The sequence below is a fragment of the Centropristis striata genome, chromosome 2 (assembly GCF_030273125.1).
Source record: "Centropristis striata isolate RG_2023a ecotype Rhode Island chromosome 2, C.striata_1.0, whole genome shotgun sequence".
NCBI lineage: Eukaryota > Metazoa > Chordata > Actinopteri > Perciformes > Serranidae > Centropristis > Centropristis striata.
This window is the reverse complement of record NC_081518.1, coordinates 26,566,959-26,594,777: the sequence shown is the minus strand read 5'-3', so window position 1 is coordinate 26,594,777 and position 27,819 is coordinate 26,566,959. Positions and strand designations below refer to the sequence as shown.

Sequence of the window (27,819 nt, the reverse complement as noted above, 5' to 3'; positions counted from 1 at the left end):
AATCTCTTTGAACAAAATTAACTGCAGATCCTGGATGTGGTTCACACTATTATGCTCGGTACCACAATTTTGAGCTGCTGTACATTATTTGAATGAACAAAGCCGATGAAACGTTTATACGTTTCTGCTCGCTAATGGCGCTGTGCTTATTGATGTTAATCCTCTGTAGATGCTTGTAGAGCTCAAAGACTTGCCACTCAGTCTGCTGTGGGCGTCCATGCTTTCCTGACAGAAGCACTGTAAAGCGATTAGATTGGAAGTCAGGAATACAGAAGACTTTCGACTTCTGTCTTGCAACAAATTGCAGCAAAACGACGATTAACGTTGGATTTTTAAGGCTGATACAGTCTTTGCTAATACAAAATAAAACAATATTACAAATTACATTTTATTTCCTTAAGATATCAAACAGTTATCTTGAAAAAATGCTACAAATAAATATTATCACTAAAAGAAACGTGTGACCTTCAGAAAACTAAAGCCTTGAATTGAGATCACAAGTAATATAATTATTAGGATGTGATGTGGGAATAAGAAGCTTGAAGACATATTTGCAACCAAAGCTGCTTTTGCCTTCTGCATTCATGCAAATGTTTCCATGATAAATGCACATTATGGGCGCTTCGTTGAATCGTGACGCTGTAACCTCAATTTATAACCTCCTGATAACGTCCAAGGAGAAAACAGGTTGCCTTGAAACGGGCATATAAAGTCTGAAATTTTTAACTTCCCCAAAATAGCACCGTGTTAAAAGCGTGAACTGAAATGATTGCAGTTGCATAAGCTAAAATTCTACCAGGCAAACAGCTCTAAATAATTTGCCAGTCTTGTGGAAAGCCATTCTCATTTCATATGCTCATATTGCTGCTCTGTGCGCACTGCAGTTATCCTTGTAGCCTGTTTTGTCATTTAGTGGAGATATTCATAGGAGACTCATATTGCAGCTTTAAACAAGGGAAAGCAAGCCAGACTGCTACCCCTTTATGGCTGCATGGAGACCAGAGTGCAGCATAGCGCACTTTGTGTATCTGACTGAGCATGCCAGTCCATTTGCATCCTTTTTTCCACATCACAGCGCTTCATTAAGTACTTAAATATGTAACTCTCTATATATAAACCTTCAGTCTTAACACAGATTATTTCATCATGTTGTGTATCATGTTTCCTCGCTGCAGCCAAAACCCTCTCTTTCTCCTTCTGTGTATTTGTACACGCTGAGGACATCAAAGCTGCCGCCACCCGCGGGGTGCCGCTGCACATTTACTTTGTTTGTGTGTCTGTGTGTGTGTGTGTGTGTGTGTGTGTGCTTGATTCCAGGGTAGAGATGTGTTGTGTGTGTGTGTGTGTGTGCGTGTGTGTGTGTGTGTGTTAGGCGATTACATGAATCAGGAAGGTGTTTTGCTTCGTGGAGTCACAGTATGTTAATGACAAAGCACTTACAGACACATAATGAGCTCCCTGCTTCATGTTTTATCCCAGTCTGTATATGTCAAGGGATTGTGTAAATCACTGTCATAATTGACACATATGTGAAATGGAGTACATACTGTATAATGTACACATGACATTTATGTTATGGTTATGTTGATGCAACAATAGGGATCATGTATTTCAATCTATGTTAGCTTTATTCTTTTTTATTTTATTATTTTATTCTATTTTTATTATCTTAATCTGTTTTCTCTGTACTTTTGATGCTGCAACACCAGAATTTCCCCCATGGGGGATCAATAAAGGAATACCTTACCTTATCTTATGTACAAATAAGCAGCTCAGAAATATCTTTGTTTATATTTATGAGGAAAACAGGGTTTTACATGTTCTTTGTAAAAACCTTGACAGTGTGCTGGATTGTAAATCAGCTGTAATGTGGAACTATATGTGTGTCCACCTGTTTTATGTGCATGTTCAATTTGCATATAAAAGAACTGGAAGGAAAAGCAAAAAAAGTTGAAAAAGGTGTTTTTTTCTGTGAGCTCACAGTCGTTTTTTTTTACCCTGTCTATAATAAGGAAAATTACATAAATAAAATAAATTAAAGAAATGAATGAAATGAAAACCTATTATGATTGGCTGATGTAGAAATGTTGTCTTGATTAAAGCAAAATGTGCCAATTAAGTACAATAAAAATAGATTGAGAGAATAAATCATGATGCACATGAAGCATGTGAAAATGGACAAAGCACCGGTCCCAATTTACACATGTCACTCAGCACTGTCACATATTTACACGTTGCTCTGATTGAATATAGGTCTATTTGTTAACAGCATAATGAAGTGGATTTTGATAACGCCCCTTCAAATAGGTCTGGTGATGCCAGGTCAATAATACCTATTAATTTGCATTTTCTTTTGCTCTATTTTAGTTGATTGGGATGTTACATTATGATGGAAACCTAGAAAAATGCTTTTTGCCAGCATAATACAGTGGTAAGTCCTTCTACTTGTTGACCAGTGTGAACCCAATACCATTTTTATATTTTCTGTGGATGCTCTTGAAGCACAAAAACTTCCTTTCATTTATATATATATATATATATATATATATATATGGACTCATGTCCGGTAACCTTTTCTGTGAAAACACACCATTAGCCAACAGTCGTGCATGCTCTTTTCAAAAAATGTCAGTCTGTCAGGAAGTCACTCACTTAGACGGCCGCCTCCGCGATCTGACAAAAATACATGCAGGAGACAAAACAGAAATCCATTAAATACTTGATGGAGCCATGAACGATGTCAGTACCTTTGCAGCTCTGAAGCGTCCCTGAGGACTCGTAAAGCCACTGACCCAGATGGCCACCAGGTTGTGGAGAGCATGCAGTTATTTTGTGTAAACGCAGCAGTGTGTGCTTTCCCGGCAACGCATTTTAGTGGAGTTGTTTGCAGTGTGAAAATGTGTGGCAACATGGATGCTGTGTGACCCAAGTCAAGGTCCAGAGGGAGAGAGGAACATGACTGAAGCCAAGCGTGCAGAGAGCTGCCTGGGTTGTGCACAAGAACAACCTCTGCATGTGGAATGAGTTCCCGGCAGGAGGAGGAGAGGAGAGGAGGAGGAAGCACTAGCGCAAGTGCAGCAGGCTTCTGAGCACTGGTATTTTAACAACACACCAGGTTTTGTGTGCGTCCGTGTGTGTATTATGTGTGTGTGTGTGTGTGTGTGTGTGTGTGTGTGTGTGAATGTGTGAGTAGTGCATGATTGGCGTGTGCACGAGGGAGGATGGTGCTGCGAGACACTGATTGGTTGTGTTCCTTCGTAGGGTGTGGCCAGAATATGAATGACTGCTCCTGTCTTTCGCGCTGCCAGGTTTTGGGGACAGTTACCGAGGAGGGATGGGGTGTTTGAGATTGTGCGTGTGGAGGGGAGAGCATCGGAGCCTGTGAGAGAACGGAGGAAAGAAGGGGAGGGGGGACAGAGAGAGAAAGAGAGCAGGAGCTTGTGAAGAGAAAGAGGGAGGGAGCTTCAGGCAGCGAGACTGGACTACCGCTCAAACACTGCAGTCTTTCTTTTGCTTCTCTGAGGAAACTGTCTTTCTACTCTCCCTGCCTGTCTCTCCTTCTCGCTTATTCTTCTCTCGCTGCTTTGCCATGACCCCGGTGGACACCTTGATCTCTTTGCCCACCTAGAGAGGAGGAGAGAAATGCTGTAGCGGAGGAAAGGGGAGAGAAGAAGAGGGGACACCGCACACTTTGCCTCTCTGATGAGAGTCTGGAAATTAATTAACCGCCGTCAGCACAGAGGGGGGAGCGCAGAGAGGGGCTCAGTGTGAGGTGCTGGGAGAGAATAAGAGGGAGTTGAAGAGGGCGATTTGCTGGATGTGTGAAGAACGGGTTGTGAAAGAGAGGCAGAGTAACCCCTAGGCACTTTTCAGCAACAAAAAGGACAAGTTAGGGCAGATGCAAAAGAAGCGAGGAGGAGATACTAATTCAAGAAGGGTCCGCTCACATGCGCTATTCATCCTTTCATGCTTCTTTTCAACCTCCTTCACATATTCATAACACCATCCTATCCTCTCATCACCTTTTTTTTTTGTTGCATGTCAGCAAAAGCACATCGACACCAATGCCGAACACTCAGCCACGACTTAGACCCGAGTGTAGCATTTCATTCTCAGTGGATGTGTGACTTACTGAGCAGCAGAAGTTGATTGGCTGAAATCAGGGGTGCCATTACCTCCCAGCCGAGAGCACCTGCTCAGGAATTTCTCATGAGACCAGGTAGGACATTTCTGGATCATTTGGACAGCCCACAGCAGCTGGAGAGGTCGAGTCGAAGCCCCTCCAGTCGTTTACCTGATTGAACCGCCACAAGATGAAACTGCAAACCAGCTTATCTCTCAGAGCATGACACCTGTGTTTGAGCTGTTACAGAGAGGGGGACGGGCATGTGCAGGTGTGTGTGTGTGTGTTGGGATTATATCCTAAATACAAAGAATTACACAGGTGTTGCAGCAGGATTATGCAAAGTCTCCTGCTGAATATAGTGGCACTATAGGATTAAAGAGAGGAACTGAAGTCAAGTGAATGGCAGCACATTATCTCCCACAGATTAAGTCAGATCAAGTGTGATCATAAAATTAGATCGAGGCAAACTGGGGATAGGTCGAAACATTACCAAAATCCATCGCTCGGTGCAAAGTGGAATAACTTCTGGTCCCTCGTTGTGGACTTTGCTCAGACCTGAAGTACACAGAGTGTACAGAGTGACTCTTAAAGACTCTCAAAGGCTCATTCAGCTTCCATAATGAGACGCTCGAGCACAGACGAGACTCCGTACCGGCGCAGTCCATCTCTGGACAGCAAACCTGACACGCCGCCGTTTACCTCTGGGTTTCACCGCTTCAGCGGGGAGTTTGAGTACAAGCGGCCGCCGTTTGCGTTCGGCTTCCACACGACAAAAGGGCCGCAGACGTCCAAGGGGCGCTACGCCCAGGGGAAGAAGTATGTGGTGTTTTACCTGGACCTCTCCTTCATATTCCTCCTAGAACTGCGGCGCTGCAGGATGGCAGAGGGTTGCATGATGGCCCTGCGATATGGAATGGTCTTCTTCAACCTCCTTTTCTGGGTGAGTCCTTTTTCACTTACATTTTTCTGTGTGTTTGTTGAGCAGAAAGTGGGGCTCTGCTTTCTTGACTTTGTTATCTTGTTTAGAGGGAGCTCTGCTATGTGTCTCAGGAAGCAGAGTGATGAGAGAGGAGTGTGTGTGTGGGGAGGGGGGGAAGGGGTGTGTGTGAGAAAGAGACAGATCATGCATTTAGATCATGTGTACAAAGCCCACTGTGTGGGTGAGCCGAGCTTTTTCGGTTCCCTATACAGTACTTTCGGCGTGGGTGTACACTGCATTGTTTGCTCTGTTAAGCTTTGGCATATTTGGAGCTCGCATTATCTGTAAACTAGTTAATAACTGTGTTACCGTTGTGCTGTAATTCCTCACTTACCTCTGCTTCACCCTCCTCGCCGCACCACAGCGCTCTACAGCCCATCAAAGCATCTGCTGTCAATCTGCTCTCTGGCTGATGGTATCTGTTTGCCACGGGGACGTTTGAGCCTCTGTGTCTGTCTGCCTCTGTCAATCGCACTCCGATAGCCTCACGACAGATCACTTTCATTTGCATTGTGAAGCCTGTCATGTTGCACAGCTGAGATTCACATTTTAAGATCTGGGTTCATCTGTTTTTTGTTATTTTGGTGCCAAAGACTCCCTTTTGTGCAATCCGTTGCAACTTGTCACAGAGTTTTGAAGGGACACTGGCCCCTGTGGTTACCTTGCTGGGATTACTTTGATTTGTCATACTTCTGTTCTGTTCTGTTCTTATTGGTAAAGGAATGAGATGAGGCCTTGAACGCTGAAATGCAATCTAGCTACCAAGATGCAATCTCCCTCTGGGAATGAGTGACCTCTTCACCTCTACATCTTCCCTCAGCTATAAAGCACTGTCAAAGAGGGGTCGCAGCATTTGTTATTAGCACACTCACTGTGTGTGTATATGTGTGTGTGTTGCGGCTTGGGATACATAATTGACCACCCTGAGCTTCTTCTTCTTCTGAGCCAATAGTGTTATGATCCTCCAGGTAAGAACAGAGGGGCTCTTCCAATATAAAGCCGGCTTTTGAAAATAACACACCTGAGTCAAAGTAGCAGCTGGTGGCTAACGTCACACCTCAATGTCGCCACAATTTCAACAGCAATTTACAAGCTGTTACATTTATGGAGTGGTTCATCCAGACCCAGTTTCTGCAGGTCTCAATGCAAAATTTATACTTCTAAAAGGGAGACTTCATAGATGAGCCAGACAGCCAGAAATAAAAATGTTTGAATTTAACTTTCTTTCAGAGTGACGCTGCAAATGAGAGTTTTTATCCTGTGCGAAAAAGAGGAGTGCTCTCATCAACAACTCTCATTGATATAGATTATTTTTATGAGTGAGATTTTCACCACCCAGAGCTAGACTGTTAATAAGGTCTTACATTTTCTAAAGAGGGGAAATCTCATCTTGCATAACACTGCCATAAAGAGATATAGAAATAAATATACTGATTATATCATGTGGAGTCGTGTAAATTGCAGCGTCTGCATTATGCAGCGTGAGAAACAGGTGTTATTATTGGAGTTTTTGGGGGTTTTTCTTTAGGTCTGAGTTTGAGAGTTTGGTCTTCAGATTCTAAAACTAAAACTTGCCAAATAAGCACACCCCCCGGTAGCAGGAGAGCAATACATCGTCATTAGGGGTGTGCCGATTCTCCAAATCCACGATTTGATTCCATTTTTAATTCAGACTTTCTATGCCATTTACAGATCCTCAACTCTTGATTTGGACATTTTGACAGATCATTGGTTTAATCCACTAATGACTGACATTTCCATTTTCACATTTTTGAAAAAGCTTTGTGTTTTAATTAAATAATTTATTTATGATGTAATAACACTGTAAACTGTTGAACAACAAAAAAGGGCACTAGAAGGTAGAAGGGTACTTAACAACAACAGCTTGAGATTCTGAGAGTTTATGAGGTGCAACTGAATGCACCACGAAGTCCGTTGTTTGTTACAAAATGTTCCACACTGGTGACTCCAGTTGTTGTTTCACTGATCTCTAACTTCATCAGGCCCCACGGTGCAGCTGCAGACTCCCAGTAAGCTACACTGTGTCTTCCTAAAGTGCTGTTGTCTGTCTGTTATTCTGTACGTAGATGTGGATTGTGGTGACATGAAGTGGAGATCGTACATTTTGCAACATTGAACATTTTACATTGAAGGGTAATTTCAATCAGTTTTTAGGTTGGAATAGAAATTGTGACACCCTTAGTCTTCATACCTAAACTTAACATGGTTTACATCGTCAAAGGGTAACGTTTCGGAAACAAAACTAAAAGGTTAGTTAAGTTATGTAGATGATGTAAACACAGCAACACACAGAAGTTAAATTAAGTACGCAACTTAAAATAGCAGCGCTGCCGTTTGCTTTCACTGGGGACACAAACACCAGTCACAGGGGTCTTTTGTGTCTTCGACCCATCCATCACCCCTCCCACCCACTTAAAATGGACATCCACTTTAAGTTCTGTCATATTTACAACAGCCACTAGAGGGCACCACCTGACAATTAGCGTAAATATGGGTCGTAATAAGCTGCTGTACAAATGACTTATGTGGTTGTTTTTTGGGGAGGGAAGTCTCACTTAAACACGGTTTAATGTTGACCTTAACTGGAGAAAGGTACAATAAATATACACCTTGAATATTTATATATTTCTGTGTACAGTAATAGTCAGCCTGAGACTCAGACAGTGGCTTTGTTTATGACTAATTGGTCTGGTAGAGAAACCATTTTTTAATGTTTCATCATTGCTTATTTCCCACAAACTGAAAGTACAGAGGGGTCAGTGCAACCTCGTTTATTCAAACAGTGACATTTATCAAAGCAGTTTCCCACCATCAACACTTAATTGTACACCCGGTGCAAGAAAATAATAATTTTCCATTTTAACAGCATGCCACAGGATAACAAGGAATGTCTAGTAGAGTTATTCTCTGCTCATTTTCTAATGGACAGCGATCATTCTTCTTTGTGATATATTGACTCAATAATAAAGTTGCTGAGCTATACAGTTGTCATTTATTTAGCTCATTTCCCCTGCGGTGATATCCATGAGCAGGAGAAAACAACAAGCAAGGACACAAAGAGGACATACAGCAAAGAAAACAGATATTATAAGAGATGGAGATCAATATACAACACTAGTCTGGATCAGGACTCTAGGTCTTACAACATATGGTATTTAGTCATTTGTTTAGTTGTTAGTTGATTAATCTTATCAGTTTAAGATTAATCAATTACTTACTAATAATTTACATTTTGTTTTTTGCACTCTTTCTCACTCTGCAATGCAACTGCAGCAAAACAATTTCCCTCGGGATGAATAAATCTTAATAAATTAGTCAAAATGTAAATTAATCACAAACCTTTGTCAATAATTTCTTTGTTTTTAAAAATTATACTCCAACCAAAAGAACCCCCCAAAAAATGGCTGATTCCAGACCCTCAAATGTAAGAATTTTCCTGCTTTCACTTTATAATATTGTAAATTGAATATCTTTAGGTTTTGGACCGCTGAAATAGGTCTGTCAGGTTGATTAAAATATTTAATTGCGATTAATTCCATGATGGTCCATAGTTAATTGCAAATTAATTTAATTCTTTACGTTTCAAAATCAACATTGGAGTGGAAAAATATGTTTATTTTATGCAAATGTATGTGGATTTATCACAGTGGTTAGAAAACTCTGCACGTATTCATAGAACTGGAGTTAACTATTACCCATTGAGGTAGCTGTGATTGCTGAGTGAAGTCTCTGGTGAGTGCAACCATTGTCTTCTGCCCGAACTCCTCCTCTACTTGTGCTTTCTTTTCTTTTTTCAAGTTTATATCTTCAATATGGTTGTGGCTCTCCAAGGTATTTCATAAGTGTAGCTGGATGCGATCCAAATTTAGACCCCCGTCCTCCACAATGTGAATTGGCCTGCTGGAAGCTAGCAGGGCTAGTGGGACTGTGTGTGTTAGCTGTGCTTTGTAAATGGTTTATCACAATGATGTACTCTGGTAGAAAATCCATTCAAATCGACCATAATCGCAAATAACTTTGGCCTTGTTGACATCTGGCAGCTTCGTATCTGAACTTAACATTCAAATTACATTTTTCTTTATTCATTGCTTGCCATTGACTTTGAGCAAAAAGTTATCATAACATAACCTGTATTAACGCAAATTTGCTTTAAAATGTCAACTTTAAAAGACCTATTTTCTAACATTTGATGGTTTAAATGATTCATCTACTGATTGAAAACATAACAGACATATTAACCAATAACAACTACTTGGGTGCAGCCCTGGAAGCATCCATAGAATCCAAGATGTTGCATAACTTGTTCCTTCTTTATGCATCTAAATTCACATGCTATGCACAACATACTTAATATGTGCATCGTTCAACATACTTTTGTGTAAATAAACAGTAGAAGTGTGTCCTGTTGGACACACTGAATTGTAATTACTTCCTGAGAGCCTCTTGCCAGCCACCGACCTCAGCTCCTGGCTCTGACAGCGAGCACACTGAACCTGAGCTTTTTATTTTTCTTCCTGTATGTAGAAGTACTTCGCCTGTTAGAAAATGGGAACCTTGTCCCGTATCTCGTAGGACCTCGTTAAAGAGCTGCCTTGGTTGGGTCTTTTTTCAATTATTTTAACTGTCAACAAGCACAGTATCAAAATAAAGCCTCACAACCACACACATACAGATGGAGCAATGAGAATATAAAGCAGTGCCACACATATAAAAAAACAACAACAACTGAAAAAATTTAACCTAAAATATAAAAATGATGCCTTTACCACTGTCCTGTACATACTGTAATATTTAAACACAAATAGTATGCAATTTGAGTGAGTACTTTTGGTTTCATACTATAATTTTGGACAAACTATAAAAATCTACCATGCTGTTTTAGCAATCTAAATAGCACATAAGTACCTGTGTCCTAGTCAGCACTATTGGGCTTATTGCTGCCCCAAGTGTCTGAAAGCTGAATTACATCAATACAATGTCAAGTTTCCTGAAATGTCACTCAAAATTGTTTTTTTTCATGCAGAGATTCATGAGATTTATGAGTGAATGCCAACATCCTTCACATAGCCATCCAGGGCTGTGGTGCATGTGACACTGTGACGGTCCAGTTTTTGACACAAGTCTAAAAAAGTTATCTGTCATGAAAGAAGTTAAGTGTCTTTCTGGAGGCAGCGACAGAAAAAAAAAACACCCTGAAGAAATGGACAGTTATAGTGTCTGCAGTGACAGCAATGGCTGAAATGAAGAAAAAAAACAACTGCCATCGAGAGAAAGTGAGTCAGAAAAGTCCAAAGATGAAGTCAGCACAGTGCAAGACTGACAGATGATAATAATAAATACACCACAGTAACAAGTGCTTTACACCAAAGACAGCAAAAATAAGACAATCTCAGTTTCCACTTTAACCAGACTAAAAACCTAAAAGCCACAAAGAGCATCAACGATAGAAATAATCAAGAGTCAGTCCATTTGACAAATGCACTGAATGTACAGACATTTGTCATGTCGCAGGAATGACAACTAGATTAGAAAGTGACAAACTGCACACACACAGAAAATCTTTAAGTGTTAATATCCTTGTTGATTTAAATCAATATCAACACGTGACTTATCTTTTATATGAAATGTCAAAAGGTTCAGTATAACTGCCACTTGTTACCTGAGAGGACACAGGTTTTATATTTATTGATTTAAAAAACAAACAAACTTTCAGTCCAACTTATCAATCACTGATAAATATACACTAATTTTAAACTTTTTATTGTTAAAAAAATATATATATATTTTTTTCTATACTTAATGCTTTTTTTCCCACACACTTAAATATGTCAATAATTTGCAACGACATTGATTTGGATGCATTTTTTTGTGCAGTATCACATTAAGAAACCAAAAACCTCCAAAAGAAACCAACCAACCAAACAAAAAACTTGGCAACTTACCATTATGCATTCAAACAGCTAAATATGAAAACTACAAATCCCCAAATCTTCTTGAGGTAATTTAATGCCTTATTCTTCTTCTATGATCTTTTATGTTCATTACTGCTTCTACAAATATACATGTACAGCTTGTTATAAATGTAAAATATTGAACAGTTGTCAGCTTAAAATGTGTCAATGAAAAGTTTGTATCTCAGCTGTGGTCATCCTGAATTCACATCACTTAAAATGGATTGCAGTGACAGCCCAGGGTCACAGCCAACTAAAAAAATATCAAAACGTCAATAGAAATTCCTCAGTCCACTCCTGGAGGTGATCTACTTCTCTGCTGGGTGCTCATTAGTATTCTCAGCATGTTACAAACCGTCACCTTTTCACCATCATACAGCAACAAAAAGATGGATTCACAGCTTCCATTGGTCTCCAGCCTCTTTGTCGCATCACAACTATGTTTGTTTAAATCAGATCACGAACAATGTCATTAAATCTGATGGAGTTACCCCAAATTGGATGAAATGAAAAAGATAAGTCAGAGGCCTCGTGGAGTATGAACTGCCTCAGTGGACTGTTTTCAGGTCTAGTGAGTATTTTGAAAGTTTAGGATTAAATTCAGACCAACTGGCTCTGTTTGGTATCACGCCTCCTCCTCAGGGTGGGCAGCAAACTGCCAATCACTCAAGCTATTCTGCTCTGAGAGCAGCAGGAGGTGGAGGAGAACCAAACTGTGGCAGAACAGGTGCTTATTGTTGGTGTGGCTGCTAAAATAAGACCAGAAAGCGTGAAACTCTGATCTTCTTCTGATGTGATTTCTTAAAGGTATAATATGCAGGATTTTCCTCATCCTCGACTAAAACATAAAACCTCTAAATCATCATTTATGACCCACTAGAAGTGTATTATGGTGTCTGTTTCTGCAGAGACCCTGCCCTCTGCCTCCTTCTCTTTTACTCTTTATTTACTGTATTTTTAAATTAGCTATATACAACATTCAGAACATTAATATAGCAGTTTAAAACTATTAACAATGTAAAGATGGAGTGGAGAAATGGCATCCTGACCAAAAAATGAAGTCCCGCTCCCTGCATGTGTGTTTTAATCTGAGCTTCTCTGTTCTCTGTTCAACAAACAACAACAAATTGTGATGGTAGTTGGTCTGCCCTTACATGTAATTACATGTGAATGCCGCTACTCTGCACTGCTCTCATACAGCGGTTATTGCTGATAGTGCAGAAATGTGCTGCCCACCGCTCCTTGCATGGTGTGATCACTTGTTTGTAAAAAAGGATGGGTTACCTGCAGAGGTTGAATTTCCCCATAGTGGGACTAATAAAGTAATCTTAATCTTAATCTTAACACTTTCCTGACCCAGTGTTGTTGCAGTGAAACCAGCTGGTTCCCCCTCAGGTTTTACTGTTAGCTCTGTCCCCACTGTTGTTTTTTTCAGGACTGTTCCCAGTGGCATGAGCACCGTTAGCTTCTAGCTGAAAGCCATGTGCAAGCAGCAAGCAATATATACCGAATTCCATATACCAACAAGTTCTTCAACATAAACAGCAGAAGAGGTCATGTTAGTACCACATATTACGGCACGTAGGCACGTATCACAGCTCGCGTTTCACGGCACACATGTACGTATCGCGGCTCGTGGTACAACGGCGCTTTCTAAATATAGCACATATGTACGGTCCGTGGTTGTAAAAAAAGGCTGCAGTTTCTGTGGATTTATGTTGTAGAACCACTGACCTTTGGTTTAGGGCAAAAAACTTCCTGGTAAGGCATTATAAAAGACAGTTTAAACAGTAAATAAATGTATGTAAATGCCAGAAGTGAAGTAGTTACAAAGGTCACGTGACTGCCGCAAGTTACGTAAAAAATGTAAGTTACGTTAAAAAAACGTGATCACGTAACTTATGTAAACAAAGTAACTTGTGGCTGGGTTGTGCGGGGATGTGTGTTTGTTTGTATGTTTGTGCTTTTGAATTTAACCTCCATGAAACAATTGGAAAATAGTGTTTTATTTCTCTGATTAATGGCTTCGTTCTTGCCGGGGAGGAAGAGCCAACTTTGCATGATGTGAGTACAAACCAACACTAAGCAAACCAACAATAAGTTATACAGATTACACTTTTAATAAAAGATTAAGATATTTCCTTATTAGTCCTTATTATCCTTTAACACACCAGTGAACAAACACCATGTTAGGAGCCCACCTGGGATTTGAACTGGCGACCCTCCTGTTACTCTCTAACATCCAGGCAACAGGCTGTCTGTGAGATCTTTGTTTCCTTCTGATGTCAGTGTTTTTGGTCGATCCTCGTTCAAACTTAACATCTTTGGAGATCTGATTACAAGTGCAGGTGTGACACAATCAAAACACATCGTAAAACTGATTTTTAACAAATGGCTTTTTCTAAGCAGAAGGTAAAGCCAGGTTTCACACTTGTTTGTGTTACACTGTCAGCAGCAAACACCTCTCTACAGGAATGTGTCAGTTATCTGCTATCTCCTAATCCCCCAGGGCTGAATACTGTCAAAGCAGAAGGTACAAAGTAATTAAACTCATTCATTGAAGGTTGTGTAAATAAACTGGACTCTGTACAAACAAATGGGTCTTTCACAGTGAAAGGTTTTTTTTTTATGCCAGAACTAATTAATAATAAAAAAATAAAAAAAAGTTTTTAGTTGTTGTTCAGTCAGTTAGAGCCTATTTTATTGCTTTTGTATTCATTTCATGTTTGCTGAATCAGAATGTCTTTTGTGGATTTTTTTCTGCAAAATTTCTCATCCATGGTTTGTGTTTCTTGTTGGCTACTTCTTTTATTTTTCACTGACTGAATGATTCCATCAATTAATCCTTTGCTCACTGTTGTATATGAAGAATCAAATAACAGACCAGTTTTAAAACCCCTGCTGGGTGGAAGAAGCTGTCTCACTGCACAACAAAATATGATTTGTTTTTCAAATCTCTAGAAACTTCTGAATTACTTTACTCTTCTAAAAAAGATGCTGGCTGGCTGGCTGGATGGTTGGATCAAGTGATGGATAGATATATAGATGATAGATTGAGATACATATAGAGAGATGGAAATATATATATATATATATATATATATATATATATATATATATATATATATATATATATGGATGCTGGATGGAGAGACGGAGAGATGTTTAGATGGATAGATAGATATATAGTTGGAGGGATATATGACAGTACAATAGATGGGACGGATGGAGAGATGGACAAATGTTAGATAGATGGAGGGATAGCTGGATGGAGAGATGTATATATATATATATAGATAGATAGATAGATAGATAGATAGATAGATAGATAGATAGATAGATAGATAGATAGATAGATAGATAGATAGATAGATAGATAGATAGCTCGATGGATGAATCGATGTTAGATGATGATGGAGAGATGGATGGATATATGCAGATAGATAGATGGATGGAAAGCTGGATGGATAGATGGATTGGTTGATAGATAGACAGATGGACAGATTGATGTATGATGGATAGATGGATAGAGGCCCCTACTGGCTCATAGCTATGAGAATGACTGCTGCTGAATAACTCCAGAATGGATGACTGCACCATTATAGTATCACACACAGTGTAAAGTCCATACAGGAAGAGAAAAGTGAATGACGTGGTTTCACTAAATGGTTAGAAACTGAAGGACATAAAGTATAAAGACTGGATGAAGTTGTGCTTCCTGTCAGTAAACAGGCTCATGACACAGCAGCCGGAAGTGTCAGGATGTTCGATGACAAACTGTCGGCTCATGACTGTGTCACCGACTAATTCGCTCTCAAGGCAACAGCAAGAGGTCAAGGAGTCAAACTGAGACGGGTAAGTGAGAACGCTCGTGATGATTGAGGTCAGAGCTGTCAGTCTGCTGCAACTGATGGAGCCGGGGTGATGGGAACGAGCTACAGATGACAATATCTGCTGGTTTTCCTGCACAATGACAATACATTTATTTTTATTGAAACAACTTTCCTAAACTTGAGCTTTAAATCAAACTATTAAAACATTTTTGTCTTTCTCTTGTAATGATAATAATAATAATAATAGTAGTAGAAGTAATAATAATAATAATAATAATAATAATAAGAGTATGATAATTTTGTTTTAATTTAGTTATTTTTTTATTTTTTAACTGGAGATCATCATTTCATAAGAATACAAGATATAAAGCTCTTTTTCTTTTTTTCAACCGGTACATTACAACGAAGAGCCAGAAAAAGAAAAAAGACAACCCCTAAGAATAAAGAGGGAGAGAAAATAAATAAATAATAATACAAAATAATAATAATAATAATAATAATAACAATAATAAATAAATAAAAAACAGAAGAAATTACTAGTAGGTAAAGATAAATTGGTACAAAAATAAAATGAAGACAAATAAATACAATCTAATAAAATATATAGTAATATAAAGGGATTTATTTATTTTTCTGAATGCCCAAAGATGCTTCACACTGCAACAGAAAAAACAAAAATAGCTTGTAGTTTCTTCCTGTTTATGATTATAACCATCATTTTCACCACTTGCAGTGTCTTTAATTTATGATACTATTGTTGGAAACACTTTTGAACTAAGGCTCATTGTTCCTTGGTTTTTTCCTTGCTTCTTTTTTGAGCAATTTTTCTTCTAAAATACCCAGAGGTTTTTTGTTTAAGGGAGCAGATTGGTTTAAAACTGAGTTTCACTCTGATTTTATGTCCTCGAGCATCCGAGTTATGTTCCCGGCTGCAGACACCTATCAGCTCTGTTTACATTAAATAAGGTGCTGTTGCAGCTCTGACAGCTCAGACAATGCTTCTGGTGATAGAAAGGGAAGAGAAAACGGGAAGAAAGCACAAATCAATTGCTAATCATGCCTTGGAGGTGCTCTGAGTAAGTTAGAAAAAGGAGCAGATAATCTGCATCGTGTTTTTGCTGCAAATTGGGTTTTCACAATCTGTTCTCATCTTGAATTTTCCATTTTTATTCAATTTTCGCACATTTTGAACCATAAAAACAGCCCTTGATACATGCAGAGATTTTAATAGAGTTAAATATTTTACATGAAGTCTCTGTTTCTGTCTCTTGGAGCAAAACATCTTTCTCATTCTTAATTCCAATTTCATGCTTTCATGTCATTAAAAGGTGCAACAACTTGCAGATTGTCATGGAAACTAGTCTTTTTCGAAGCACTGCATGAAATGAAATCACAAGGTCTGCGTTTGTTTTTGCACAAAAGTGTGTGTGCGCCTTTGTGTGTGTGTGTGTGTGTGTGTGTGTGTGTATGCTCTCTTACTATATGTCACACTTTGGCCGCTAATAGACTCCAAGTGGAATCCAATGACTCTTCACTCACTCGAGGCTACAGTCAGTTACTCTTCTGTTAATTCTCATTATTGTACGAGTGTGAAATAAGCTCAGCACTCTTGACCTTGCACAAAAACATCTTTGTGGGTGAGAAAAGCCCAGGTTTCAAAAAAATTAATACAATAAAATGGAGAGAGGGATTTTGCGCTCCAGCACAAACGCTGATTATCCCCCTAAATGTAGCAGCAATAACTCCACCATAAAATTGCAACAGTGGGCAACTCAAAAATATGCGACGCTGCAGAACACTAATCGTCTTCAGCGGAAACCACAAGTGTCCCACAGCTACAAAATACCAAAATAAGACTCTCATTTACAGCCACTTTTTAATTAATCTTGTTAGCACAAACGTGCCATTTCCACACGGCGAGGGTGTGGGACTAATGCAGCAGCGGGTGAGGCCGTGACAGAAAGAGATAGGAAGAAAGCTGGCAGAAGGGAAGAGACGGAAGACGTGTCCTCTGAAGTTGTGTTTACTTGTCATCATAATGTAGGTCAGAGCCCAACGGAGGATCCGATAGATTGGCAGAGTTGTGAATGGGTTACATCTGTCTCCACCGATTTAGCCCGATCAATAGAAATTGTCTTTCTGCTGATTTGAGATCTGTCAGCCCCGCCCTGCCTGGCCCCCCTGCCTTCACACAGTCCATCGATTCGCAGCAGGACCGGGGGGACGTGCACAGCATGAGTGGTCCACATAATGGGCCTGCAGTTTGCTGAGTTTGGCATGTTTGTGCACAAAGCTCAGAGGAGACAATGTCACACCCACAATGTAGGGAAACTTCTGGAAATGAGCACAGAGACTGGCGATGTCTTCATCTTCTATATATCATTATTCTGTTTAGAGATTATGACATTTTGTGTACAAACACCATCAGCACATTTATCACATCTGGCAGATCTGTCATGTCAGTGCAGGAGGAGCTGAGATTTGTTGTTAGCAGAGCAGTCACTAGTAGAGCCCGACTGATACTGGTACTGAATTTGTGGGACAGACGCAGATACTGATTAGGTGGGAGCAATAAATTTGGATATTGATGTATAGGCCGATTAGTTTATATATGTATAAATAAACTTGTTATACATGAAAGGGAACCAGTGTAAGGACAGTAATAAGATTGAAGATCTCAAAGATAAACAAGGTGGCCAAGTGGGCCCAAAGTGCAGAATGACCCTGACAAATATTGACAAATACTGACAATATTAATAACAGCAGCCATTGTTCAAGTCACTGGCAAAACATCTGATGTCCTCTCTCTTAATCCCTGTATTCTCACCCCACCTATCACACTACTGAATGGGCTTTTATCAGCAGTTATCATTCTGTAAGCATGAAGGACCTATTCCACTTTCTAGTAGGTACAATAGGTTTTTCATCCCATTCACCAGACAAGACAATAACAATACATGTTAATAATGACGAATTGGCTGATAACAACTTGTTCGACCTAGTAGAAGGTCGAGTAGACCTCTACTCAACAATACTTATGGGATGATAACGGCTGTTATACGCCCATTCAGTCTCATAACGACTGAAAAAGTAAAGTCAAGAGTTACATTTACGAGCTGATATCTAACCATTTTCCATGGTTTTCTTGATAATGATTTTGGTTATTATCAAGAAAACCATGGAAAACGTGCCTTTAGTTATACCAGGCATTAAAATGAACAAAAACATTGAAGAAAACAATGGTCTAATAATTTTTTCCATGACTGTAGCTTTCCAACTAACGTTCGGCTGGTAAATAAGCTCATAAATTAGTAAAAAAGACACATTATGTGTCTACTTTGTGGGTTTTGTAGTGATGGGTGAATTAAGACGTGGATGTTACCAAGTTTACACAAGAAATCACCCATAATGTTTCAAAAACAAGTTGTAGAAATGGAAATGTTTCGTTTCAAAAAAAGGTCCTTTTGAGTCATCTGTCTCAAGTCAAGTCCCAAGTCATGAATAAAAAGTCAAAGTCAAGTCTTAAATCAATTTTAGCCAAGCAAGTCTCAAGCCCTCAAATTCTGACTCCAGTAAAGTGACTACTCCCTCACCTCTGGTATTAAGTGCTAAGAACATTCACAATTAAACGTTGATTCAGTTTATATGGCAGATTTTTTTGAAAGTGTCCTTTAATAAAGCTCTCCAGGGTTTGTATTGGCTGTGGAAGAGGCTTAGGTGGTGGCTCAGTTAGGCTGCTCTGGCTTTATCAGCGCTGCCAGTTTAATACTCAAACCCCTTTGATTCCAGCTTTCAGCTTTTATAGACACCAGATTTTTGCATCGCCATAACACTGACCTACTTGAAGCTTTTCTTAGCTTTTTAAAATCCAATTTTCTTCATGTTTCCATGGATATGAAAAGCAGCAGCCACACAAATGTGTCAGTATGAAGTCATGACTTCATTTGTTCTCACCGGAGATAATTATAAGAGATCCGTGAACAGTTTTATTTATTTGAAAAGATTTCTTTAACTTTTAAGGCGAATTATTTTTAGACTGAACCAGCCATTTTTAACACTGTGTTAAATAAGATGTTTGTCATTTGACCTGTATGTTATAATAGCAGAAAATACATTTTTAAACTGATTTAAATGAATAAAGACAAAATGTGCCTTCCTCCTAATGTCTATAAAACATATAAATGGAAAAATAGTGCGGAAATAAGGTTATAGAAATGTCAGATAAAATTGTTTTAGTATTAATACTTCAATGAAGCCAGGCTTTATGGGACCACACAGGTTTTCATTCTATGATGTTGTTTGAAAAATTAATGTCAAGGCATCCGGGGAAGCCCCCTGACGGCAGAAAGTATGTCAGTAGCTGGATTCCATTCAGCAAATAAACCTGACACAAAGCTGATCTCAGGTCTGCTTTGGCAGCAGTGCTTCGTGTTGTTTTTCTCCGACATCACTTTAAATATTTGCACACTCATTTTTCAGGAGCTGAACAAGGTTGCAGGAAGTAGTGACGCTACTGAGAACATGACTCGTGCCCTTTGCAGGATGTCAGCAAACCTCGGTCCACTTTAAATTTTAAAAGCTTCTTTTTAAAATGCATTATCGTTTGAACCAATTATTGAAATTCACTTTTAAAAATTGTTTATTAATCAGTCTCTTCCAAACATATCACAACAAAAATGAAACATTAACAGAGGATTGTGTCTGAAAACAAAATTATTACAACTTTATGGGCGACCGTGTATATACATTTACTCATAAGAGTACAAATTTGTACTTAGTAATTTAAGTATTTTTACTTTACATGAATATTTCCTTTTCATGCAGCTTTGTACTTTTATTCCACTACATCTTATCTCAGAGGTAAATATTGCACCTTTTTACTTCACTTTTACTTACTTTAAAAAAAATGCCCTTGAAAACCATGTTTCTCCATGTTGAATGTTTGTTATAAACTGAAAATTTTCCTACTTTTTTTTTTGCCACAATTTAAAGGCGCATTATGCAGGAATGAGCACTTACTGTTTGTAAACAAAACAGTCAAACTCCTCCCCAGCTCAATGAAAATGAAAGCAAACTCCATAGTCACTCTCGTTTTCAAACAAGCTTTGTCCACTTGGTGTTTCACTTCACTAAATGTGTGTCTTGTGTGATTTGTTCAATATTTTCATAGCATCCCAAAGGGTGATGCCCAAAACTGTCATGAAAACAGCAATATCAAAAGAGAAAATAGAGGCAGGGGCAGGATCTCTGCAGATTCAGGCACCACCACACACTTCTAGTGGTTCATAAGTAAAAACTGAGAGAGAGATTACTTTTGTATGAATAAATAAATTGTGTTTTAGAAAAATCCTGCACAGTATACCTCTACAAAACCCTCTTGGATCAGCTGGAAAATGTAGCGCCACAAAGCTGAAAACAGGGTTGTTTTTCTGAGCTCTGTAAAGTTTTTATAGATACATGGTTCTCTAAACTAAACTACCTAACAGTATATAAAAGATGTACAAATAGAACAACCTTAAACATTGCAAGCAGTAAAAAGCAACATACACATTAATGCAGCATGCGTTTATAACCTTTTTTGCTGTCTTTCATTGGGCCTTTGTCAAAGTCTGTCTGCACTGACATACTTTCATCTTTTCGGCACTCCGCTCACCTTAAAGTCATTCGATAGAAAGCTTTTTCTCATCATACAGAGCCCAGGAAGGTAAATACTATATAAAATGTACATTCTTTTTGACTAATACTTCAATTCATGTACAAAATTCTTAAAACAGCATATGTTTACAGTGGAATATTGTCTGGCCCTGCCAGGAAGCAGGTGGAGGAGGGGGCCCCCAAGTGGGTAGAAGTTGGCTGGGACTTTGCTGGCTGCTGGCTGACCCCCACTGAAGACAGCCTTCAGTTGGGAGAAGGCCTGTCATCATAACCACATTTGGTTGCATGGTATAACCAGAAATAATTGCGATAAATGACATTATTATCATTTAAAACCATTCAATGCTAATGATTATAGCATAATAGAATAATAATGCAAATGCATCTTTTTCAAAGAGCAGAAAACTTTTGATTGTGTGTGAGAAACTCAGAAGCAGACAGCTGAAGAGAAGGCAGAAGCAGCCAACCAGAAATGACAGCAAACATGTCTCAGCATAGTTCTTTTCTTATGATTCGACTCAGGTGCTATGAAGAAAAGAACCCCACTAAGGTGCTGCACCTACGTTTTGTACTGGGTTAGGGTTTAATATATATACAGTATATATCATATGATATATGGTATTGAGCTGAGTTATAGTTGCAAAAGTTATCAAGGTCAGGTCAATATGATCTATGATATATGGACATGACCTTGATAACTTTGCTTTTGCTCAGCTCGATAATGTAAATATTGTATAGGTCTAGATGGGAGGGGGAATTATAGGTATGTGCTTAAGTTCACGGCAGATAGCAACCACTACTGCAGCTTTCAGGTCATGTGGATGGCTATGTCACTAACTAATAATTGGTTAGGGCAGAAAATGAATAAATGAACAAGAAATCAGGTAACATGTTTGGCTTTGAAGAGGAGCTATTCAGTCTGTGTTTTTTAGAGGCGGCACTTGGATTTTATCATCTTGGAGCGAATTAGGCGTTCCCCTGTTTACATTCTTTAAGCTTTGCTGTGTGCAGATTCATATATTCTGTCCAGACGGTCTAATTTATGTAATCTAACTTTAAGAAAATAAGCACATTTCCCAGACCTTGATCTATTCCTCTGAATGTAAACAGCTTAATGTGAATGTTTACCGTTTTTCTGTAGCACCATAATACCGCCACTCTACAGGTAATGTGCTCCATAACAGTAAACATGTTTATTCTCTGAATTGCCCATCTGAAAGAGGTCTCATTGTCAGCTACACTTTCACTCGAGAAGAAGAGCTCTCTCTTCTCTCCAACACTTTTCCAGATTGGCCCGAGGACTGAATGGAAGTACTTTTGTCAGTACTCTGTCAGTGAATTATTCCCTGCACTGCTTCAGTCTGGCATGACTTTAGTGAGGCCACTCTGTATACACAGATGGCCTCTCATGACAGCAAAAGCATATCTCTTAAAACAGGTGAAAATATATATATCGTAATGCTGCATTTAGAGAAAAGGAATAAAGAGGAGTAGCAATGCACTTGCCATTATTTTTAGAAACTACTTGCTTGCTGTGCCTCACAGGATCCCTGCCAGTGTATTAAAATTAAAAGTATTTAGTAATCACAGTTGACAGATAGTCGTGGAATTTTTTAAATATTCATAAAGGGCACCTGAGGGCTGGTTGTGTCAAAGCAATGTGCAGTTCAGTGTAAAAACAGCATGGAGCTGCACTGTTGTGATAGCTCCGTCTTTGACTGTAAAGGTGGCTCCTTTTTAGGTCACTATGAAAGGATTAAGACATCACATGGTAAAGAGGGTGTCAAACCATACATTGATATGAATAATAATCCATTTAAGTGAGATTTAGTCGAGTGGCTTCCCATCAGCATAATCCCACCACTTTGTTTCAGTCAGCTGACCATGTGCAGCGGCTCGAGGCGGTAATGAAAGGTAGAGTGGGTTTCAAGGAAAGGCCGGGCTGGAAATTGAGACTGAAGATGTGTAAGACAAGGATATATCTGACGTGCATATGGAGAGGTTTTCAGTGTTAGTATACAGCAGTGGGCTGTTATGAGACCTCTGTAGGCCTGTCTCATTACAGATGGAGACCAGATGGAGGCAGCAAGCTCTTACACCCCACTGACTCAGCTGACGTAGCGAGGGAAAAAGCTGCTCGATACACCTAATTGACAACGTGGCGCCTTGAAAGGAGCTTTAGTTTAGGGTGCAGTGGAGTCCCAGGTGGAATGCATAAACAGCCAAGTGACACTGATCAGAGGCGAGCGCATCCTGCTGCGGCTGCTGAGGAGATGCTAAAGGGACCGAGCAGGAACAAAACGTCTTGTTCTGTGATGCAAGTAAAAACAAAGTCGATGTTAATTATCGATAGCTCTGAGGGCATGGTGGGAAAAGGCAAAGACACCTTGGGACCCTCTTTTGTTTGAAGAATGAAAAATAGCTCCCTTTTTACAGTTTCACTCATGTGTGATGATTTCTAAGGATGTGCTGTATTGTCAATGAGACATTTTCAGGAAAGAGGAGTTTACAAATCTCCAGTAACAAGTCATTCATGCTCAAGAACAAGCAGCGGTGTATAAGTAATGACAATTCTTTCTGATATGTGGCTGTGATGTTCCCACGCACTTGGTAGTCACTGTATCTCTGTCTCGCTTTCTATTGATATTCTCCTTCCTCTCCGTGGTCTCTATTACCTCTGTGGTCTGACTGTGCTGTGCTCTCAATGCTGTCATGAAATATTTCTGGTTGTAGGCCTTATTTGGCGTAACATTGGGGAAGCCAAGTCAAACTTTTAGATAGTATATTTCACGCATGAAAGAAACACAATGTGCTTCACACAAAAACATTTAAAATGCATAAGAATTGGCAGAGATAGGTTCAAGAGGTATAAAAGAATAAAAGGGCACAGGAAGGCTTAAAAAGAATAAAATGATTTTTCCTTTCAATTTCCCACTAAGGCGCTTCAAAACCCACACTGCTGGCAGGGCTGCATATATATCCTGTATCCGCCTGATCCAGCACTGTACTGAAGTCGTATCAAACGTACATGAAGTGAAATATTGAATGGCAGGATGACATTTTTCTACGGCTGCACCATTCCATTAAATAGAGAAGTTGTAAATGTCTTTGGCATATTTTTTATTTGGTGTTTTAAAAGAAGTTCTCACAGCTTCCCTAAATTACTTCACTGATTGACTTTATTATCCTAGAGGGAAATTGGTTTGTAGCATTGGCACAATATGTGACTTACACAACAAAACAATTATAGTAAAAACAATAAATGGACAATAGGCTACACATGTCTGACGTCCCACAGTAAACAGTTTATAAGCAAAAACCTGCTCAGAAAAGTACAAATAATACAACATCAAAAGCACAACATTCAGTCTGACACTGCTGAGGAACTCACAAGAGACAAATCGCTTTCTCCTGGGACTGAAGTTGTTTATTACTAACTTGCAACGCAAATAAACACATTGCCACTTGATTTAATTATTAGGAAACATTTAATGAACTTTTCTGCAAAATATTCACTTCTCTGTTTATAACACGTCATGATCGCTAACAATTACCTGGACAAGAACATCGGTCTTGTCCATCGGGTTGAAAGTCCTGGCTTCATTTGTGCCATCCACCTCCCCACCCATCCTCCTGATAGGGTACCTGCGTGGCTTTGAACATTGTCGTCGCTTTACCAGGAGACAACATTATGTGGGATATCTGTGAATTCCTTCACATTACTTTTTGAAGGAATCCCTCAGACCACTCATGAGAACATCCGAACTGCCTTGATCCATCACATCACCCCAACTTCCTGCTTTGTGGACTTTGTCGGTCTTTATACACGGTCATGGCCATGAAGTTCGAAGAAAATATTTTATACCTCTTTCCATGAAACGATTGTGACAATGTGATTTATTTTTGACAGATAAAGTGCATATCTTCTTAAAACTTTATTAATCAATCTCTTCTAAACACATCACAATGAAACCACAATTAACAGAGGATTGTGTCTGAAAACAAAATTACTCAAACTTTATGGCCAACCGTGTACTATGTCACCTGACTTCCTTTTATGCTTCCTTCATTATTACTGCAGCCTGCAAGTGTAAATAAAGATCATAATAAGCTGCTTGCACAGACCAAACCAAAGAAAGTATTGAGGACGCAAACTTGAATCTCTGGTACCAAAGTTCTGCAATTTCTTACGACTTTTGTCTGGTGCAAAAATATACAGTAGTGCCTTCCTCATTGGAAAAAAACATTGCCACAAAACAATATTCATATCCTCCTTGGCAAAACAAATTAGTTGTACAAAGATTTATCAAATACAGTGTTGTAGCAGCAGAGGCTGACATATCCTGACTTCTTTTGCCAACCAATAACATCATTTCTTTGAACCGTCTCTAACTGAGAAAAGACATCCTGCCAGCTCCCCACCTCCACAGGCTTTCTGTCACATATTTCTGGTCTCCAGGCCCAAAATAGCCCCGGATGACATTGCCAGGGTTATTTTCTCAGACTTGACAAAACACCTCCAAGATCCACAAAAGACATTATGCATGAGTTGTACTCCCAATGTCAAGTAAGCTGACCTGTATGAGTAAAAAAACAAATCCCCATTTAAATACATGTCGCCAGTACAGGAAAAATCAATAGTTCTACTTAAAGACACCAAACAAATGCTATTTTCTGACATTAAAAAAATCCCCTTTACAGTAGAAAATAGAGTCGGACAACAAAGTGTGATATATACATAGATGTGGTGTGATTTCTAGCAATGAGTCAGTGTTGTCAGTAAACTGAGTAACTCTTTCCTCATACAGACTAAGTTTGGCAGTGACACAGCACACACCCCCACATCTGAAAACCTTCATCAAATCAGAAACACACTCCTTCTCACTCCACTCTCACTTAATGGGAGTACGTGGCAATCTATAATGTGGTATGTCTCAGCTAATCACACATGTACAACCATAAGTTTCTCCAGTCAGAGCGGCTTAATGAAGCAACTTTCGCCTCCGTCAAGAGCATGCATCAGTTTAATTAGATTATGCCAACAACTTTGTAATTACGCCCAACACCTGCTTGCCACAGTCACACACCTTCATATTCAAAGTCATATTGTAGAGAAAAGGTGATACATTTCCATTTCTATGCATTTATTATTCTTTCATCCAGCTCAAAATCAGCTGTGCGGTGTACCAACCGGGCAAGGCTGGATATTAGTATAAAGTGTATCAATTTGGATGGATAATAGCCTTTCAAAATAAACTCTTTCAAAAGGAGACATTTTAGACCTTGAGGTGTTCAAAGAGGCTTTTCACGGCTGCTGAACATTTGTGATTCTTTTCAAATAAAGAAGCTGACACTAATTTCAATGTCATATTGTTTCTTTTATTTTAGGATGAATTCTGTTTTACCTCTAGAACCATACAGTGAATATTCTAATATATTGTATTCCTTTTGCACTGTCCGTGCAGCTAAGTGCTTGACTTCAAGTGCTCATGTTGTTTGGTTTTCATCTCAGCTTTACGTCACTAAGCTGTCAAACTATTTCAAAAATTCCACTTGATGAGACTCACATTTTTTTTAGATATAACCCACAGAAAACAACTCCATTCCACACTTGCTTGCCTTTGCTTGCCCTTTCAGATCTCCATTCACACACACAAACACACATCGATTTGCATTCTTTCTCCTGACTCCTCTGAACAACACACACACGTGCACAAACATTATTCACACTCTCCCACATTAACAGCAGCAGGAGGATGCAAAGATGAGGCCTGTGCTCTTTTAGCAGGCTGTAAAAATAGAGGCTTTTATTAACACTGATAAAAATTCCATCTTCTTATCGACAAGGGAAACGGAGAAGGGCGGGCGAGTTTTGCTGCAGCGCTGCTTAGAATAAGGATGCGGCTGGGCAAAGGGAGAGCGAGAGACACAGAAAGAGAGAGAGAAAGGGAGATGATTTGGGTGCGGAGGGGGTGGGAAAGACGAGGGAAAGTATCGGTATTAGAGTGAAGCCAAACAGAAGCAGAAATGAGTCTGGACAATGAGAGGAGCAGATGGTGGTTGGGGGGAAACGAACTGGGCAGTGAGAGATTGAGAGAAGTGAAAGAACACTGACTACCACAGAGAGTTAGAGAAGGAGAGAAAGACAGATGGAGAGAGTGGACGGAGGGGAGGGAGGGTTGGAGGGGCTGTGTCTTGGGGGGTGGGTGGGATTGTCTACTGCCCTTGTTCGTGTAACCACGGTTTGGTTGTAGCAGTGTGGAAAAAACAACCGCAGTGTGGTGCATCAGAGAGTCCGAACAGCATGGATGTACAAACCGGAGGATGTCAGTGCACCTTGGGACCTGTGCTGAATGCAGGTGGAGTGGTGCAGAGCCAGAAGAGCTGATGGAGGAGGAGGGGGGTGAGGAAGAGTGAGGGATGAGGGAGGGAGCAGGGGAGATGTGGAGGTTGCAGGAACAGGTGGGGAAACAGCAGGTGGTGAGGGGGGTAAGGAAAAAAAATGTCCTGGTAACAGCCCAGGCAGGCTGCACCATAAAGCACCTTGATGATGCTTTTAATGACCCAAACGTGCTTCTTTTTTGGAAAACGAGCTAAAAATAAATAGAATTAAAAATCTGGATAATTTATTGAGCGTGATATTTCAGTGGATTCCCTAATGACTGCTGTATTTATCTTTCAACGAGAGCTTGACCATGAGGGACTGAGCAAAAATATCCCCAGCACTATTAATATTTCCTTTGAACCCTCCCCTTAACATCTCAGAGTATAGCACTGAGTTAACCCGTTTCACCATTAAAGGGGTCCAACTCATTTCACCAATCCTGCACATAAAAGTCTGTTCATGTGTTTGTGTTGGCGAGTACTAATGCATATGTGAGAACAGTTGCATGAAGCTTGTTGTGGCTCCAGAAGCAGCTGTGCATGCTCTGATATATGCCCTCGGTTATGGCAGAAGACCACAAGTCTGAAAATAATGAAATAACCTGGAGATGTGGAGTTTGAAAGAAGTAGCTCACTCCTCACCTCTGCTTGAGGGTAGCAGCTCAAAACTAGAAGCATTACACACCTGAAATGTTGGTAGTTGAGTTGCATTGTGGGTAATGTACTTACTTACTGTAACTATTTTTGGATTGATTGATCTATTGACTATTTTAACGATTCATTGCTTAATCTACACGATCAATTTTCTTTAAAAAAAATCTAATTGACTATTTTATTTGAGTTGATTTTATTTTGATTACCCAGATGCCT

General features: G+C 39.5%; 1 protein-coding gene across 3 annotated transcripts in view; it reads left to right on the top strand.

Moving 5' to 3' along the window:
• The window catches only part of tspan4a (tetraspanin 4a), a 168,347-nt gene that overhangs the window by 31,767 nt on the left and 108,761 nt on the right, over window positions 1–27,819 (top strand). The window contains exons 1-2 of one of the 3 annotated variants that reach the window (XM_059349941.1): window positions 3,440–4,219; window positions 4,987–5,066. In XM_059349941.1, the coding sequence (XP_059205924.1) occupies window positions 4,210–4,219; window positions 4,987–5,066 (90 nt within the window). In that variant the 5' untranslated portion in view covers window positions 3,440–4,209. Of the gene's footprint in view, window positions 1–3,438; window positions 5,067–27,819 lie in introns of those variants that run through there. The other 2 variants (XM_059349950.1, XM_059349933.1) reach the window with 2 other exon arrangements.